At 49.9% G+C, this 17,458-nt stretch overlaps 1 protein-coding gene and 1 pseudogene across 1 annotated transcript; both read left to right on the top strand.

Annotated features, from left to right (window-relative positions):
• The window catches only part of LOC120969848 (uncharacterized), a 44,096-nt pseudogene extending 32,419 nt beyond the window's left edge, over nt 1-11,677 (top strand).
• A 712-nt stretch (nt 11,678-12,389) lies between these two features.
• LOC109786920 (histone H4) lies at nt 12,390-12,933 on the top strand. The gene has a single exon (XM_020345486.4). It carries the CDS (start codon nt 12,475-12,477, stop codon nt 12,784-12,786), a length of 312 nt encoding a protein of 103 aa, XP_020201075.1. The 5' UTR covers nt 12,390-12,474; the 3' UTR covers nt 12,787-12,933.
• Nucleotides 12,934-17,458: the final 4,525 nt, after the last annotated feature.

Genomic DNA, 17,458 nt, shown 5'->3' with positions numbered 1-17,458 from the left:
ATTGTCATGTCACGCATCGTCATGCTTATGTTTGCATTGTATTTACTGTTTCTTCCCCCCTCTTCTCTTCGGTAGACTACGAGACCGACGCTGCTGCTGACCAGTTCGACTACGGAGTTGACGACCCCTCCTACTTGCCAGAGCAACCAGGCAAGCCCCCCCCCTTGATCACCAGATATTGCCTATTCTTCTCTATACTGCTTGCATTAGAGTAGTGTAGCATGTTACTTCTTTCTGTTAATCCTATCCTGATGCATAGCCTGTACTTGCTACTACTGTTGTTACCTTTACCCGCAATCCTACATGCTTAGTATAGGGTGCTAGTTTTCCATCAGTGGCCCTACATTCTTGTCCGTCTGCTGTGCTATACTATCGGGCCGTGATCACCTGGGCGGTGATCACGGGTATATACTTATATACTCTATACATGACACAGGTGGTGACTAAAGTCGGGTCGGCTCGTAGGAGTACCCGCAAGTGGATCTTTGTGGCGGAGCGACAGGCAGGTTGAGACCGCCTAGGTGAGAGGTGGGCCTGGCCCTGGACGGCGTCTGCGGTTACTTCAAAATAACACACTTAATGAGTTCTTGGTATTTGATCTGAGTCATGCCATTTGGTCTATACGCACTAACCATCTACGAGGGAGTAGTTATGGGTATCCCGGCGTCGTGGTATCAGCCGAAGCTCTTTTTGACGTCAGCGACTGAGTGGCGCGCGCCGCATTGGACCGTAAGCTCGCGTTTGTATTAAGGGGGCTAGGTCTGCTTCCGGCCGCGTACGCAACGTGCAGGTGTGCATAGGGCGATGGGCCCAGACCCCTGTGCGCATAGGGTTTAGACCGGCGTGATGACCTCTCTATTGAGCCTAGGTGGGGCTGCAACATGTTGATCTTACGAGGCCGGGCATGACCCAGAAAAGTGTGTCCGGCCAAATGGGATCGAGCGTGTTGGGTTATGTGGTGCACCCCTGCAGGGAAGTTTATCTATTCGAATAGCTGTGTCCCTCGGTAAAAGGACGACCCAGAGTTGTACCTTGACCTTATGACAACTAGAACCGGATACTGAATAAAATACACCCTTCCAAGTGCCAGATACAACCTGGTGATCGCTCTCTAACAGGGCGACGAGGAGGGGATCGCCGGGTAGGATTACGCTATGCGATGCTACTTGGAGGACTTCAGTCTACTCTCTTCTACATGCTGCAAGATGGAGATGGCCAGAAGCGTAGTCTTCGACAGGACTAGCTATCCCCCTCTTATTCTGGCATTCTGCAGTTCAGTCCACTAATATGGCCCTTTACACATATACCCATGCATATGTAGTGTAGTTCCTTGCTTGCGAGTACTTTGGATGAGTACTCACTGTTGCTTCTCTCCCTCTTTTCCCCCTTTCCTTTCTATCTGGTTGTCGCAACCAGATGCTGGAGTCCAGGAGCCAGACGCCACCGTCGACGACGACACCTACGACACTGGAGGTGCCTACTACTACGTGCAGCCCGCTGACGACGACCAGGAGTAGTTAGGAGGATCCCAGGCAGGAGGCCTGCGCCTCGTTCGATCTGTATCCTAGTTTGTGCTAGCCTTCTTAAGGCAAACTTGTTTAACTTATGTCTGTACTCAGATATTGTTGCTTCCGCTGACTCGTCTGTGATCGAGCACTTGTATTCGAGCCCTCGAGGCCCCTGGCTTGTATTATGATGCTTGTATGACTTATTTATGTTTTAGAGTTGTGTTGTGATATCTTCCCGTGAGTCCCTGATCTTGATCGTACACATTTGCGTGCATGATTAGTGTACGGTCAAACCGGGGACGTCACAAGTTGGTATCAGAGCCGACTGCCTGTAGGAATCCCCCTTTCCACACTCCTTGGCCGAAGTCGAGTCTAGACATTACAAAACTTTTACTAACATGGCTGTGTGTCTTACGGGCCCACATCGCCATTAGGTGGTACTAGGATCTTTTACTCCTCGACCTTTACTCTGGGACTCTGAACTCTCTTCTACTCGGGTTAAACGAATTTGCTAACTCTAACACTAGGATCCCGTGACCGCATTCACCCCAAAGTTGGATAAGCCATAGTTGTTTCTTAGAATAGTATTTTGAACAATTCACACACTGTCATTTGACTCCTTTGAAACGTCTTTGCTTTCAGATGGAACCCACGAGGTAGGTCATGCGTCACATGACGGCCATTGGTGCCTCGGGATCACCTGCTGTGCTAGCTGAGATGATGACCTATCTGGGTTATCGCTGGCACCCTGAGTACACCGTCTACGAGGAGTACCACGACTTTAACCAGGAGCAGTACCGTGCCATCGTCCACCTCTACTCGCGGGAGTATGACTCCACTACTGTGCTGCACACCGCTCATGGTGTTGGAGTGACCATCGATATGGCTGTCCACGATGCTGCTTATGCTGCTCTGACACGTCTTCGTGGAGAGTATCGGGAGTTGGACACCTCCCCTTTCAGGCACATTGCTATCGCATCTGATGTTGGTGCGGAGGGATACTATACTGCTGCCTACTCCACTGTCACCTGAGAGCCCTTTTACCATCAGAACCTGGTTCTGCATGTGGATGGGCTGGATCGAGCTAACCGAGCTCTTCGCCACGAGTTGTACACCACCCGTCAGCACCTTTACCGTGCTCTGACGCTGCTGCACCTCTTTGTCCGATCTAGGGAGCTGCCCCGTTCTGCGATCTACCCAGACAGGACTGTGATGCCCCAGGGTGTCGGCTGGCCAGATGTGGGAGGCCACTCTCCCGCACTTGGACCTCTTCTGCCACCTGAGCGTCAGGTTCTGCACCAGAGTATTCGCGGACCCCAGGTTGCTGACGTGGAGTTCCCGATGCGACACTACCAGCTTTCAGGCTACACCTACCTCCATAGTACCTCTTGGGACCGATGTAGGCTTGCTTGTTAGTGTTAGATGCATTCGCCGCGAGCATGTGTGCCGCCTATGTTGTTTTAGTCTATGTACTGAACTCTATGCATGACCCCTTTTGTAAGTTATGCCGACTACTATGTAGTAGCTATCGTGCTCCTTTCATTATGCATGTTTCATCATGAATGATTCTTGCCTTTGCAAATTTCTCAATGCTGAACTACCCCTGTTATATATTAGCAGGATGGTTAGACCAGGTGGTCGTGGTAGTGGTGGCAATGCCCCACCACCACCTGAGTACATGGCTGGTATGATCCAACAGTTTGAACTGAACCGCCAATTCATGGAAAATATGATGGCTCAGTTTCCTCGCCCCAATATGGACCAGCAACCAACCCCAGTAACTCTGCAGGAATTCATGCGCCTCAATCCAACTGTGTACCGCAGCTCAACTCAGCCTCTGGATGCTGATGACTGGCTCCGTGACATAACCTATGAGATGGAGTCTGCCAATGTAGCCCCTGCCAGCTATGTCAACTTTGTTTCCTTCTTTCTGAAGGGATCCGCAGCTCAATGGTGGGACAGCCACAGGCGTACTCTGCCAGCTGGAACAATCATCACCTGGCCAGACTTCCAAGCTGCTTTCCGTGCCCGCTTCATTCCTCAGGGAGTCATGGACCGGAAGAAGCGTGAGTTCCGCAACCTCACCCAAGGCAACAAAACTGTTGAAGCTTATCAGCGGGAGTTTCTGGACTTGTCTCGCTATGCTGAAGAGGACATTGCAACTGATGCACGCAGACAGGAGAAGTTCCGTGATGGCCTTCAAGCTGACATCAAGCTCGCACTTCTAGTGCATGACTTTGCTGATTTCGCCACCCTGGTGAACAAGGCCATCAATGTCGAAACTGGTCTGCGGGAATACCAGAGCTCTCACAGGCGCAACCGTGACACGGGCTCATCTTCGGGCCCGCCCTCACAGAAGCGTAAGATATGGATCCCGAACAGCATGTATCGTCCAAATGCATCTGCCCCAAGGCAGACCTATGCTGCACCTCGTCTGCCTCCACCACCATCTAGGCAGTCAAGACTTCTAGCTCCACCACCCCAAGCTCCTGTTCCCACTCCCAATAATGGTCTGTGCTACAAGTGTGGGCAACCAGGTCACCGTGCCAGGGACTGCAATCAGAATCAGAATCAACTTGCCCTTCCCGCAGCTGGCCGTGGTAACAACCAACCCCGCAACAACAATGCTAAGTCTTATGGTCGTGCTCATGCCAACCACGTTGATCTGAACGAAGCTCAAGACCAGCCTGCTACTGTGATGGGTACACTCCTCGTAAATTCAGTACCAGCATCCGTTTTATTCGATACAGGTGCATCGCATTCATTCATGTCAGAAGATTTTGCATACAAGCACGACGTAAAATGTGAGGAGATGAACACCTCGCTATTGGTCAAAACCCCAATGGGACAGTGTCAAACCTCCCTGGTTGGCATCGACGTCCCCGTGGAAATCGAAGGGCTGGAATTCTATGCCTCTCCCATTATCCTGAAGTCGTCTAACATCGACCTCATTTTGGGGATGGATTGGTTGAAAGCGCATACTGCTTCAATCGTTTGCGCCACTAAGACCGTCCATCTGCTACACCCTTCAGATGAAATAGTTGCTTACCAAGCTCATCTGGTGCAAAATGCCGAGGCCAGGCTCTATGCATTGAATGCATTGAACGCCGCACCACTCGAGGGCATTGAAAACATTCCCTTCGTGCGTGAATTCCTTGACGTCTTCCCTGAAGAACTTCCAGGGATTCCCCCTGCTAGAGCTGTCGAATTCATCATCGACTTGAAACCAGGCACCACTCCTATAGCCAAGCGACCCTACAAGATGCCGCCGCATGAACTCCTTGAGCTTAAGGAGGAAATCGACAAATCTCTTCGCAAAGGATTCATTCGCCCAAGTTGCTCTCCTTGGGGAGCACCTTCTCTCTTTGCCAAGAAGAAGGATGGGACAAACCGATTAGTTCAAGACTACCGTCCTATAAACCAAGCTACCATTCAGAATAAATACCCTCTTCCTCGGATCAATGATCTGTATGATCAACTGGCGGGTTCGTCAGTGTTCTCTAAGCTCGACTTGAGGTTGGGTTACCACCAGATCCGTGTTCGCGAAGAGGATATCCCAAAGACCGCCTTCGTGACTCGCTATGGTTCATACGCGTACACCGTCATGTCTTTCGGTTTAACCAATGCTCCAGCCACCTTCTCTCGTCTGATGAACTTATATTCATGGATTACCTCGACAAGTTCGTCGTGGTTTATCTGGATGATATCCTGGTATTTTCCAAGAACGAAAAAGAACATGCTGAACATCTTCGACTTGTGCTGGAAAAGCTACGAGAGCATCAACTATATGCCAAGTTCTCCAAATGTGAATTCTGGCTACCCGAAGTAACCTATCTTGGGCATGTCATCTCTAAGGATGCTATTGCCATCAACCCTAAACGAGTCCAGGCTATCCTTGATTGGACTCCTCCCAAGAACGTTAAGCAAGTAAGAAGTTTTCTCGGTCTCGCCAGCTATTGCCGTCGATTCATCGAGAACTTCTCCAAGATCGCCAGGCCTCTGACTAACCTGTCGCATAAGGGCGTCGAGTTCCAATGGACAGACAAATGTCAGGAAAGTTTCCAGGCACTCAAAGACAAGTTGACTTCTGCCCCAGTTCTAGCTCCACCTGATACTAAGAAGGACTTCGTCATTTACTGCGACGCTTCCCGTCAAGGATTAGGCTGTGTCCTAATGCAAGACCGCAAAGTGATTGCTTATGCCTCTCGGCAATTGCGCCCTCACGAAGAGAACTACCCAGTTCACGACCTCGAACTTGCTGCTATCATTCATGCGCTGAAGCAGTGGCGACATTACCTTCTCGGTAATCGTTGCGAGATCTTCACTGACCACCAAAGTCTGAAGTATCTGTTTACTCAGCCAGACCTGAACCTCCGTCAGCAGAGATGGATGGAGCTTGTTGCAGACTTTGACTTGGGTATTTCCTATACGCCAGGCAAGGCTAATGTAATGGTTGATGCCTTGAGCCTCAAGTCTTACTGCAACCACCTCTAGGTTCACAAAGTTCAGCCTTCGCTTGTTGAAGAATTCAGGAAGTTGAACCTCCATATTGTTCCTCCGGGTGCACTCGCTCCCCCTCCTAAGGAGTTTCGCAAGATGAACCTCCGTGTTGTTTCCCAGGGTTCCCTCAATACCCTGGCCGTCGAACCAGATCTCTTGGACTCCATCAAGAGAATACAGGGATATGACTCTGAAGCCCACAAGATTAAGCGCTACCTCGCAGAAGGAAAGCCCTCATTCTTCACTATTGCTGAAGATGGCACCTTGTACTTCAAGGGCCGCCTAGTGGTGCCATGTGCAGAGAAAAACCTGGATATGACTCAGGAAGTTATGAAAGAAGCTCATGATACGCCTCTATGTATCCATCCTGGTAGTACAAAGATGTACCAAGACATCCGTCAGAGATTCTGGTGGTCTAATATGAAGCAAGACATTGCTCGTTATGTTGCTGAGTGTGACGTTTGCCGTCGTATCAAAGCAGAACATCAAAGGCTTGCTGGAACTCTGCAACCTATCTCTATTCCTGAATGGAAATGGGACCATGTTGAGATGGACTTCGTCACTGGATTCCCCAAATCACAGAAAGGTAATGATGCTATTCTTGTCGTCATTGACCGGTTTTCCAAAGTTGCACATTTCCTGGCGGTCAAAGAAACGATCACTGCTAGTTAGCTGGCAACGCTCTATATGTCCAGGATTGTTTCACTCCACGGTATTCCATTGGTTATCAGCTCAGACCGTGGCAGCTTATTCACTTCAAGATTCTGGGCAAGTTTCCAAGAAGCCATGGGAACTCACCTGTCATTCAGTACTGCGTTTCATCCTCAGTCGCAAGGGCAAGTTGAACGCGTCAACCAAGTTCTCGAAGATATGCTTCGAGCTTGTGTTATTTCCTTCGGAAAGAAATGGGAGGAATCTCTCCCGTATGCTGAGTTCTCTTATAATAATAGCTATCAAGCTAGTCTGAAGATGGCCCCCTTCGAAGTGTTGTATGGACGAAAGTGCCGAACCCCTCTGAACTGGTCAGAAACTGGGGAACGTCCACTCTTCGGTCCGGATATTATCCAACATGCCGAAGAACAAGTCCGCATTATTCGTGAGAATCTCAAGACTGCTCAATCACGTCAGAAGAGTCAGTATGACCGTCATCATAAAGACATGGTCTATCAACCTGGCGAAAAAGCTTATCTTCGAGTCACACCAATGAACCGCTTTGGAATCAAGGGCAAACTAGCTCCTCGATATATTGGCCCATTCACTATTCTCGAAAGGCGTGGAAAAGTGGCATACCAACTGGAGCTTCCGCTGAACCTTTCTCAGGTTCACGATGTGTTCCATGTGTCACAGCTCCGCCGTTGCTTCAAGGACCCAATCCGAGCAGTGGATCATGAAGTGCTCGAATTGCAGCAGGACCTCTCCTATAAGGAGCATCCGGTCCGCATTCTCGACCAAGCTGAATGCCGCACACGTCAGAAGGCGATCAAGTTTCTCAAAGTCCAGTGGTCGCACCATTCTGAAGATGAGGCCACTTGAGAACGCGAGGATCGCCTGCGTGATGAATACCCCGCACTGTTTCCATCTACCTCCTAAATCTCGGGACGAGATTTCTTGTAGTGGAGGAGATTTGTAACGCCCGGATAATCATGCTACAGTAATTCCACGCTAATCATGCCACGCCACCTCTGTTACTATTGCTAACCTCACGATGATTCGAAACCGTTCCAAAATTTAAATTCTAAATAGTGGTAAACACCCAAAGTTTTCAAAAGTCAAAACAAAAATGTTCGGTGGGTGCCAAATAAGGCATAGTTAATTATGGTGAAGTAAACACATTTTTAGAAAATGCCTAAATATTTTAAAATGATGTAAAACAGAAAAGAAAATAAATACAAAGAAAAGAAAGCTAACAAAAAAAGGAAAAGGAGCCCCCCACTGGGCCGTGGCCCAACTTGGCCGAACGGCCTCGGCCCACCAGGCCACCAGGCCGGCCCATCAACCGCGCCCATATCCCCCACTACCCCAAACCCTAACCCCCCACCGACACCCCACTCTCCCCCTCCCTCCCCCGATCCAGATCGGATCGGGCTCGACCCCGTCGCCCCGCTCGCCCCCGACGCCGCCCCGACGACCCCGTCGCCCCGCTCGCCCCCGACGACCCCGTCGCCCCGCTCGCCCCCGACGCCGCCCCGACGACCCCGTCGCCCGCAACGACGCCCCGACGACCCCGCGCCCCGCGACCACGCCGCCTCGCCGTTGGACGTCGCCACGCCGGAGCTCCTCCGCCGGCCTGCTTCCTCCTCCCCACCGGCCTGCTCCCACGTCGCCCGTCGTCCCCATCTTCCACCTCGCGCCCCGCTGCCACTCCCCTACCGGCAATGTGAGCCCCGCCGCCGCGCTCGTCTTCGCGCGAGCACCTCCCGCTCCTCCTCTCCCCTCTGCTCCCGTCACCGAATCCGACCGTGCCGTCGTCCGCGCCATGGCCCTGCTGCCGTCCCCGATGGCCACCGGCCCCGCGCTGCTTCGCCCCCGCCGGCGCCCTCTGCGGCTGCCGCTGCCGCCCCACGACCGCCACGCTCGTCGACGCCCTTGGCCTCACTGCCGCGCACCCGTGCCGACCACGCCCGAGGCGCTCGCGCCTACGGCCGCGTCCGCCAGACAGCGCCCACATCCGCCCCGTTCCTGCGCCCCACCCCTTGCGCCGGCGACACCGCCATACCCACGGCCAACTCCGGCGCTGCGGCCGCCGTGCCTTGCTCCTGCCCCTTGCCCCGCCCTGTTGCGGTGGCCTTACCCCGCCGCGCGCCGGCGGCCTCGCCACGCCCGTGGCTGGCGCCCCCCCTCTGCCTGTCGATCTGGGTGCTCGCCCAGTCGGGCGCCGATGCCCACGCCCACGTCCGCTAGCCGATCCGCCCCGTTAGGCCCCTGTGCCACTGACCAGAGGGGCCCAGCCCACAGAACGAAAAAAAAGAAATAAATAATGATAATAATAAAAAAATAAAAAATAAATTAATTAAGTTAATTAACCCTGTTTAGATTAATCAAATTAATTAGTTAATTTAATTAATAGTTAATTAATTAGTTAACCCTAATTACCCTAATCAGTCTATGACATGTGGGACCCACGTGTCAGATGACTGCTGACATCGGCATGATGTCATGCTGATGTCATCACAACACTGTTTCGGATATGTAAATATTAAATAATTAAATAAAATCCAGAAATTAATTTAAATCTTTTAAAATTCATATAAAATAAACCGTAGCTCGGATGAAAATACTTTCTACATGAAAGTTGCTCAGAACGACAAGACGAATCCGAATACGTAGTCCGTTCGTCCGCCACACATCCCTAACATATCGAACTCACAACTTTCCCCCTTCGTTTCACCTGTCCGAAAATGCGAAACATCGGGAATACTTTCCCGGAAGTTTCCCCCTTCGCCGGTACCACCTACTACCGCGCTAGGACACACCTAGCACCGCTCATTGTCATGTCACGCATCGTCATGCTTATGTTTGCATTGTTTTTACTGTTTCTTCCCCCCTCTTCTCTCCGGTAGACTACGAGACCGACGCTGCTGCTGACCAGTTCGACTACGGAGTTGACGACCCCTCCTACTTGCCAGAGCAACCAGGCAAGCCCCTCCCCCCTTGATCACCAGATATCGCCTATTCTTCTCTATACTGCTTGCATTAGAGTAGTGTAGCATGTTACTGCTTTCCGTTAATCCTATCCTGATGCATAGCCTGTACTTGCTACTACCGTTGTTACCTTTACCCGCAATCCTACATGCTTAGTATAGGGTGCTAGTTTTCCATCAGTGGCCCTACATTCTTGTCCGTCTGCTGTGCTATACTATCGGGCCGTGATCACCTGGGCGGTGATCACGGGTATATACTTATATACTCTATACACGACACAGGTGGTGACTAAAGTCGGGTCGGCTCGTAGGAGTACCCGCAAGTGGATCTTTGTGGCGGAGCGACAGGGCAGGTTGAGACCGCCTAGGTGAGAGGTGGGCCTGGCCCTGGACGGCGTCCGCGGTTACTTCAAAATAACACGCTTAACGAGTTCTTGGTATTTGATCTGAGTCTGGCCATTTGGTCTATACGCACTAACCATCTACGCGGGAGTAGTTATGGGTATCCCGGCGTCGTGGTATCAGCCGAAGCTCTTTTTGACGTCAGCGACTGAGTGGCGCGCGCCGCATTGGACCGTAAGCTCGCGCTTGTATTAAGGGGGCTAGGTCTGCTTCCGGCCGCGTACGCAACGTGCAGGTGTGCATAGGGCGATGGGCCCAGACCCCTGCGCGCATAGGGTTTAGACCGGCGTGCTGACCTCTCTATTGAGCCTAGGTGGGGCTGCGACGTGTTGATCTTACGAGGCCGGGCATGACCCAGAAAAGTGTGTCCGGCCAAATGGGATCGAGCGTGTTGGGTTATGTGGTGCACCCCTGCAGGGAAGTTTATCTATTCGAATAGCCGTGTCCCTCGGTAAAAGGACGACCCAGAGTTGTACCTTGACATTATGACAACTAGAACCAGATACTGAATAAAATACACCCTTCCAAGTGCCAGATACAACCCGGTGATCGCTCTCTAACAGGGCGACGAGGAGGGGATCGCCGGGGTAGGATTACGCTATGCGATGCTACTTGGAGGACTTCAGTCTACTCTCTTCTACATGCTGCAAGATGGAGATGGCCAGAAGCGTAGTCTTCGACATGACTAGCTATCCCCCCTCTTATTCTGGCATTCTGTAGTTCAGTACACTGATATGGCCCTTTACACATATACCCATGCATATGTAGTGTAGTTCCTTGCTTGCGAGTACTTTGGATGAGTACTCACTGTTGCTTCTCTCCCTCTTTTCCCCCTTTCCTTTCTATCTGGTTGTCGCAACCAGATGCTAGAGTCCAGGAGCCAGACGCCACCGTCGACGACGACGCCTACGACACTGGAGGTGCCTACTACTACGTGCAGCCCGCTGACGACGACCAGGAGTAGTTTGGAGGATCCCAGGCAGGAGGTCTGCGCCTCGTTCGATCTGTATCCCAGTTTGTGCTAGCCTTTTTAAGGCAAACTTGTTTAACTTATGTCTGTACTCAGATATTGTTGCTTCCGCTGACTCGTCTGTGATCGAGCACTTGTATTCGAGCCCTCGAGGCCCCTGGCTTGTATTATGATGCTTGTATGACTTATTTATGTTTTAGAGTTGTGTTGTGATATCTTCCCGTGAGTCCCTGATCTTGATCGTACACATTTGCGTGCATGATTAGTGTACGGTCAAACCGGGGGCGTCACAAGGACGTGAAGCTCGACCTACTCCGGACCAACGTAGCCGTGAAGAAGAGGAACACCGACCTGGGTTCTTGATGGGGGCGGACATGTCGACGATGGACGAGCAGGTCAAGGCGTGGTACATGGCGGAGCGCGGTCTCATCTTGAACCAGATGCCTTCTACCACCGTGCCTACGCCCACGCCGACCCCAACGCCGATGCCCAGCCCGAGCGATGAAGCCATGCCGACGCCGACGCCGAGCACAGAAGCCATGCCGGCGCCGACCAACCCGAGCACAAATGCCACGCCGCCGACGGGCAGTCCCACGCCGGAGAGCCCGTCGTTTGATGCATTCCTCTGTCTACGCGCTCTTCCTTTTGAACGCTGAACTTTTCGTGTATGGTTGATCGCCGAACTGTGGCAGATCGCCGATGATCGCCGAACTTGTGGCATTTTTTTGGCAGCAGGAAAGACAAGTTTGAATTTATGTGCGTCTTGGGGCCGAAACGAGGGCGGCTGGGGACTGGATCGTCCCCAGGGCGAAAAAACCGCCGACCCATAGGCCAAAACGCAATCGCCGGCCGGGTGCGTTGGGGGGCCGAACGAGTGGAGATGCTATCAGATCGAATGTTTTCGTTCGGTAGGCTGATCTTTCCCTCGGTATCGATTTGTTCATTTCGAACGGGCTACAAATCTGATGTTTCCAGGATATCCGGGTCCATAAAAATTGCAATGCCGATTTACTTTTCATTTTTCAAAATGTCTTTTGTCCCTAGAACTAGGTTGCCTAGTCAAGGAAACTTTGTGGAACTACCTTTGCTTAGAAAACAATATTCTGGTAAAAACGACGTCACCGACTCCCGTGTTGGCGCCACTGGCGTACACCAGCACGAAAACATCGCGCCCACAGCCCAAAACTTTGGAGCCGGCGGGCACACCTCTGACCCAGCCCGCCACTCAAGCGACGGGAGCCTCCCGCCACGTGATCGATCCGCGGCGTCTCTTCCCCGGATCGCAATCTCAACCGTGCATTCCATCTGCATCGAACGGCAGGAGCACGCCTCCTCCCACCTCTCGCCCACCTTAAAATCCCCTCCCCGCCTCCGGCAAACCACAAAACAAATTCACCACCGCTCCTCGACCTCCATCCGCTCGCAGCTCGAACCAAGGAGAGATCTGTCAGCCATGTCTGGGCGCGGCAAGGGAGGCAAGGGGCTTGGCAAGGGCGGCGCCAAGCGCCACCGGAAGGTGCTGCGCGACAACATCCAGGGCATCACCAAGCCGGCCATCCGCCGTCTGGCTCGCCGTGGAGGCGTGAAGCGCATCTCGGGGCTCATCTACGAGGAGACCCGCGGCGTGCTCAAGATCTTCCTCGAGAACGTCATCCGCGACGCCGTCACCTACACCGAGCACGCCCGCCGCAAGACCGTCACCGCCATGGACGTCGTCTACGCCCTCAAGCGCCAGGGACGCACCCTCTACGGCTTCGGCGGCTAGGCTCTTCCTCGCCTCCCCTGCAGGTCCCAAAAGCTTTATAGAACAGCGACTTGTTCAGTTCTCTATTTGCTCTGTAGTTCGAACTGAATCGTGGAACAAAGTTGTTCGCATGTGTTGCTGGAAATGGAACCTGTCTCTGTGAAACAACGCGTCTCTGATTTTGTTCTGCTGCATCTCTGTTAATGTATGTTTGTTCTTTCTCCTGCGATGCAAAATTGTGTGCGCTTGGGAGTTGGATTGTTGTGCCATTCTTTTACCAGGAGACCCTGACGGATGGTACTTGCTTGCCGAACAATTGTGTATGGCCGAATCACCAACATCATTTGATCCGTTTCTGCTATTTGATCTGATGCATTTGTATCGGGCACCATTTATGATCCTTCTATGTTGCAACAATGTGTGTAATCGAGATTGGGATTAGTCTGTACGCATTTCATACATCGTTTTCTAGATTGATTTGCCATGCCACTTACTCTGTGCAAATCATCATGTGCAAAAAGGATGATGACTCAGTACACACTAAAGACAAGATACACACAAGTGCTGAAGTATACAACAAAAACACCCTATAATTTTGTAATACAAATATACTGGTGGTGAAAAGGAAAAATATCACTATCATGTGTGGGCAACAAGATGACTGAAATTTCACAGGTGGAGAAAATGGAAGTATCAGGTTCTTGGTGTTGTATTTACTCGATTCAGGGAACCACAATCCGGTAACAAGTAGTGCAACCATAGTTTTCAAGGTGTGTACACATCACAGCAGTTCAGAACTTTAGATTGCTGTCTTACAGCAAGAGGAATACGAGAGTCTCGGATGAGAACTTTAGATTGCAGTTAGTTTTGGTAATAGGTTTCGTCGTGCTCATAAGAGGTACCAATTTGACCACGCCAGAAGAAATCCCCAAACCGACACTTCAGTATATTTCTGTATACCTTCAGAAGTTTAAATTATGTATGTCACTTGTATTGAATCGTGACTATCAGCGGGCAATGTTACCTGCAGTCACTATAGCGTCCACTTATCAGACAGCCGATTTTGGGAACCTTCTAGAAGTTTCAAAAAGATGGTTCCCAAAAGCAGGTTTTTCTATATTTTTTCTTTTACTGTCTTTGTACGTCTTTTATGAGCAACCTTTTTACTCTTTTCTCTTGGATTTTCTTCTTATTATTTTTTCATTTCTTTTCCCATTTTTTCCTGTTTTCAAACATTGTTCAATTTTTTTAAAATGTTGATCCTTCATCTCGCGCCAGTCCTTTTGTTTCACTTGATAGTTCATTATTCAATGCAAAAGGAGGTTGTCAGTAAATACTCTAGTTTTCAAAAATTTAGCAAATTTGAAAAATCTTCAAATTTCAAATATTCACTTTTCTCGAAAAAACACATTTGAAATTTCAAAAAAATCTCAGATATTTTGATGCTGGCAGTTTCCTAGTGCTTTGCACTGCCTATTAGTCACCAACAGTCATCATCTCCATTAGCTAGCCACGCACGTTCAGTAGCAGGAGGTCCCTTGTCCGTTTACCTGCAGTATCACTTGTTGGGACGGCCCAATCGGAGGAGCCCTGGTGTGGCGCATGTCTATTTAATGCAGAATGTACCCCAAAAAATGATGCAAACACGACATAGATGAGCTAGCTGAGACCTTTTTTTTAATTGTTTGAATTGCTTATCACATGTGTCACGTGGTAGAAAGTTGAGACCTCGTTCTGTCTTGTTGCGGGCGTGATAAGGCGCTGCGCGTGGAATATGTGCTCCCATCGGATAAGTTCCTCCGACCAGCCTAAACCCGGGACTCCTATATGACGCATTTTGCATCATACATGAGCCCGATGCATAGGGATCGAGCGACTGGGCCGGCCCACCGCACGCGCGACGTGAAAATCACAAAAAAGCGGCGATCATGGGGAATCGGATTCACTACCTTGGGCTGCATAAACTCGCTCCTTCCCATTGAGGTAATCGGCCCTGGAGATAACTAGAAGCGCGATTGTTGTAAAACCCCACTAAAGCATTTAGGTTTAAGTGCGAATTTCCAAAAAATGGGGCACGGCAAACAGGAACTGAAATCACAATTGTGTGTACGGGCGTTGCTAACCAGTTGACACGGACTAGTGTAAGTGATCTATGAACCATGCAAACTTTTAACAACTAAATACGTTGGCAGATCCGAACACTCTAGTAAAATTGTGAACAATTTTTTAAAAGTCAAATAAAAAAGAATGAGAACAAAGGGAAAAAGCCCCCTGTCTTATTCTTATAGGAGAATGTAACGCCCACGATGCGGCTATATCTCCCACGTGTCGAGGCACGACTTAGAGGCATAACCGCATTGTGGTTTTGTCGCAAGAAGAGTCATCTTCACACAATCCCATGTAATGAACAAGAATGGGATAACGAGAGTTGGCCTACAATCGCCACTTCACACAATACATAAATATAATTCATACATCATCCAACATCCACACATAGACCGATTACGGTCAAATCCAAAAGAAAATAAGATAACCACAAATGCTAGATCCCCGATCGTCCCAACTGGGCTCCACTACTGATCATCAGGAAAAGAAACATAGTAACGACCACGTTCCTCGTCGAACTCCCACTTGAGCCCGGTTGCGTCACCTGCACTGGCATCGTCGGCACCTGCAACTGTTTTTGTAGAATCCGTGAGTCACGAGGACTCAGCAATCTACACCCACGAGATCAAGACTATTTAAGCTTATAGGAAAGGATGGTGTAATGAGGTGGAGCTGCAGCATGCACTAAGCATATATGGTGGCTAACATATGCAAATGAGAGCGAGAAGAGAAGCAACGCAACGGTCGCGAAGCTAGAAATGATCAAGAAGTGATCCTGAAACTACTTACGTTCATGCATAACTCAAACCGTGTTCACTTCCCGGACTCCGCCGACAAGAGACCATCACGGCTACACACACGGTTGATGTATTTTACTTGGGTCAAGTGACAAGTTCTCTACAACTGGACATTAACAAATTCCCATCTGCCTCATAACCGCGGCACGGCTTTCGAAAGATAAATACCCTGCAGGGGTGTCCCAACTTAGCCCATTATAAGCTCTCACGGTCAACGAAGGATAAACCTTCTCCCGGGAAGACCCGATCAGTCTCGGAATCCCGGTTTACAAGACATTTCGACAATGGTAAAACAAGACCAGCAAAGCCACCCGCATGTGCCGACAAATCCTGATAGGAGCTGCACATATCTCGTTCTCAGGGCACACCGGATGAGCCAGACGTTGGGTTGGCATAGACCCTGGTTGCCCAGGGGCACCGGACATCGCTCGGTTTGGGCCAGCACTCGAAGGAGCACTGGTCCGGGGGTTTAAAATAAAGATGACCCTCGGGCTCGCGAAAACCCAAGGGAAAAGGCTTAGGTGGCAAATGGTAAAACCAAGGTTGGGCCTTGCTAGAGGAGTTTTATTCAAGGCGAACTGTCAAGGGGTCCCATAAATCACCCAACCGCGTAAGGAACGCAAACTCAAGGAACATAATACCGGTATGACGGAAACTAGGGCGGCAAGAGTGGAACAAAACACCAGGCATAAGGTCGAGCCTTCCACCCTTTACCAAATATATAGATGCATTAATTAAATAAGAGATATTTTGATATTCCAAAATATCCATGTTCCAACATGGAACCAACTTCAACTTCACCTGCAACTAGCAACGCTATAAGAAGGGCTGAGCAAAAGCGGTAACTTAGCCAAACAACGGTTTGCTAGGAAGGGATGGTTAGAGGCTTGACATGGCAATATGAGAGGCATGATATAGCAAGTGGTAGGTAGCGCAGCATGGCAATAGAGCGAACAACTAGCAAAGCAAAGATAGAAGTGATTTCGAGGGTATGGTCATCTTGCCTGCAAGGTTCTCAGAGTTGTCGAAAGCTTGATCCTCGTAAGCGTACTCAACAGGTTCCTCGTTCGCGAACTCGTCTCCCGGCTCTACCCACAGCAAGAACACAAGCAATGGAACCACAATCAATCACGGGAAATGCACAAACAACATGATGCAATACATGAATGATATGCGAGATATGATATGCGATGCGTATGTGTGCTCTGGAAGAAAAATGATGAACAAGGCAGTAACTTGGCAAACCAAGTATGCCATTGGAAAGATGAGATGATTTCGGTCGAAATCGATATAAAGATCACCGGAAACGGATGCACGGTTTGCAAATGGCAAGCAAAACAAGAATGACACGATTCTGCGATTAACAGCATGATAGCACTTAGAATGCAACAAGTAACTATGCTACAGCACTTCAACATAGCAACAAAGCATATGACAGTAATCTAAAGGAGATGCTTGACAAAAGATGAACACTGAGCTATGGCTAGATCACAGCATAACAGGTTCAAACAAGCATGGCAAAAGTGCAAAAGATATCAGTTTCACAGACTTGGTGAAATTACTGGACATGACTGAAACAGCATTAGGTAGCAATGTTCAGAGCAAGCAAAACACATGCTACATGAACTTAACATAGCAACAAAAGGCATGGCATGAATCTACTAAAATAATAGAATAAAAGTTCCTTACTGACCATAAGCCAAAAAGGATCAGAAGATATGATGGCAACCATGTAAATATAGCAAGTTTCGTTAACAGGTTTCAGACTTGGCAGAAAACAGAACATGGCA

This window comes from Aegilops tauschii, chromosome 1 (genome assembly GCF_002575655.3).
Source record: "Aegilops tauschii subsp. strangulata cultivar AL8/78 chromosome 1, Aet v6.0, whole genome shotgun sequence".
Classification (NCBI taxonomy): Eukaryota; Viridiplantae; Streptophyta; class Magnoliopsida; order Poales; family Poaceae; genus Aegilops; species Aegilops tauschii.
This window is presented reverse-complemented; position numbering and strand designations above follow the sequence as displayed.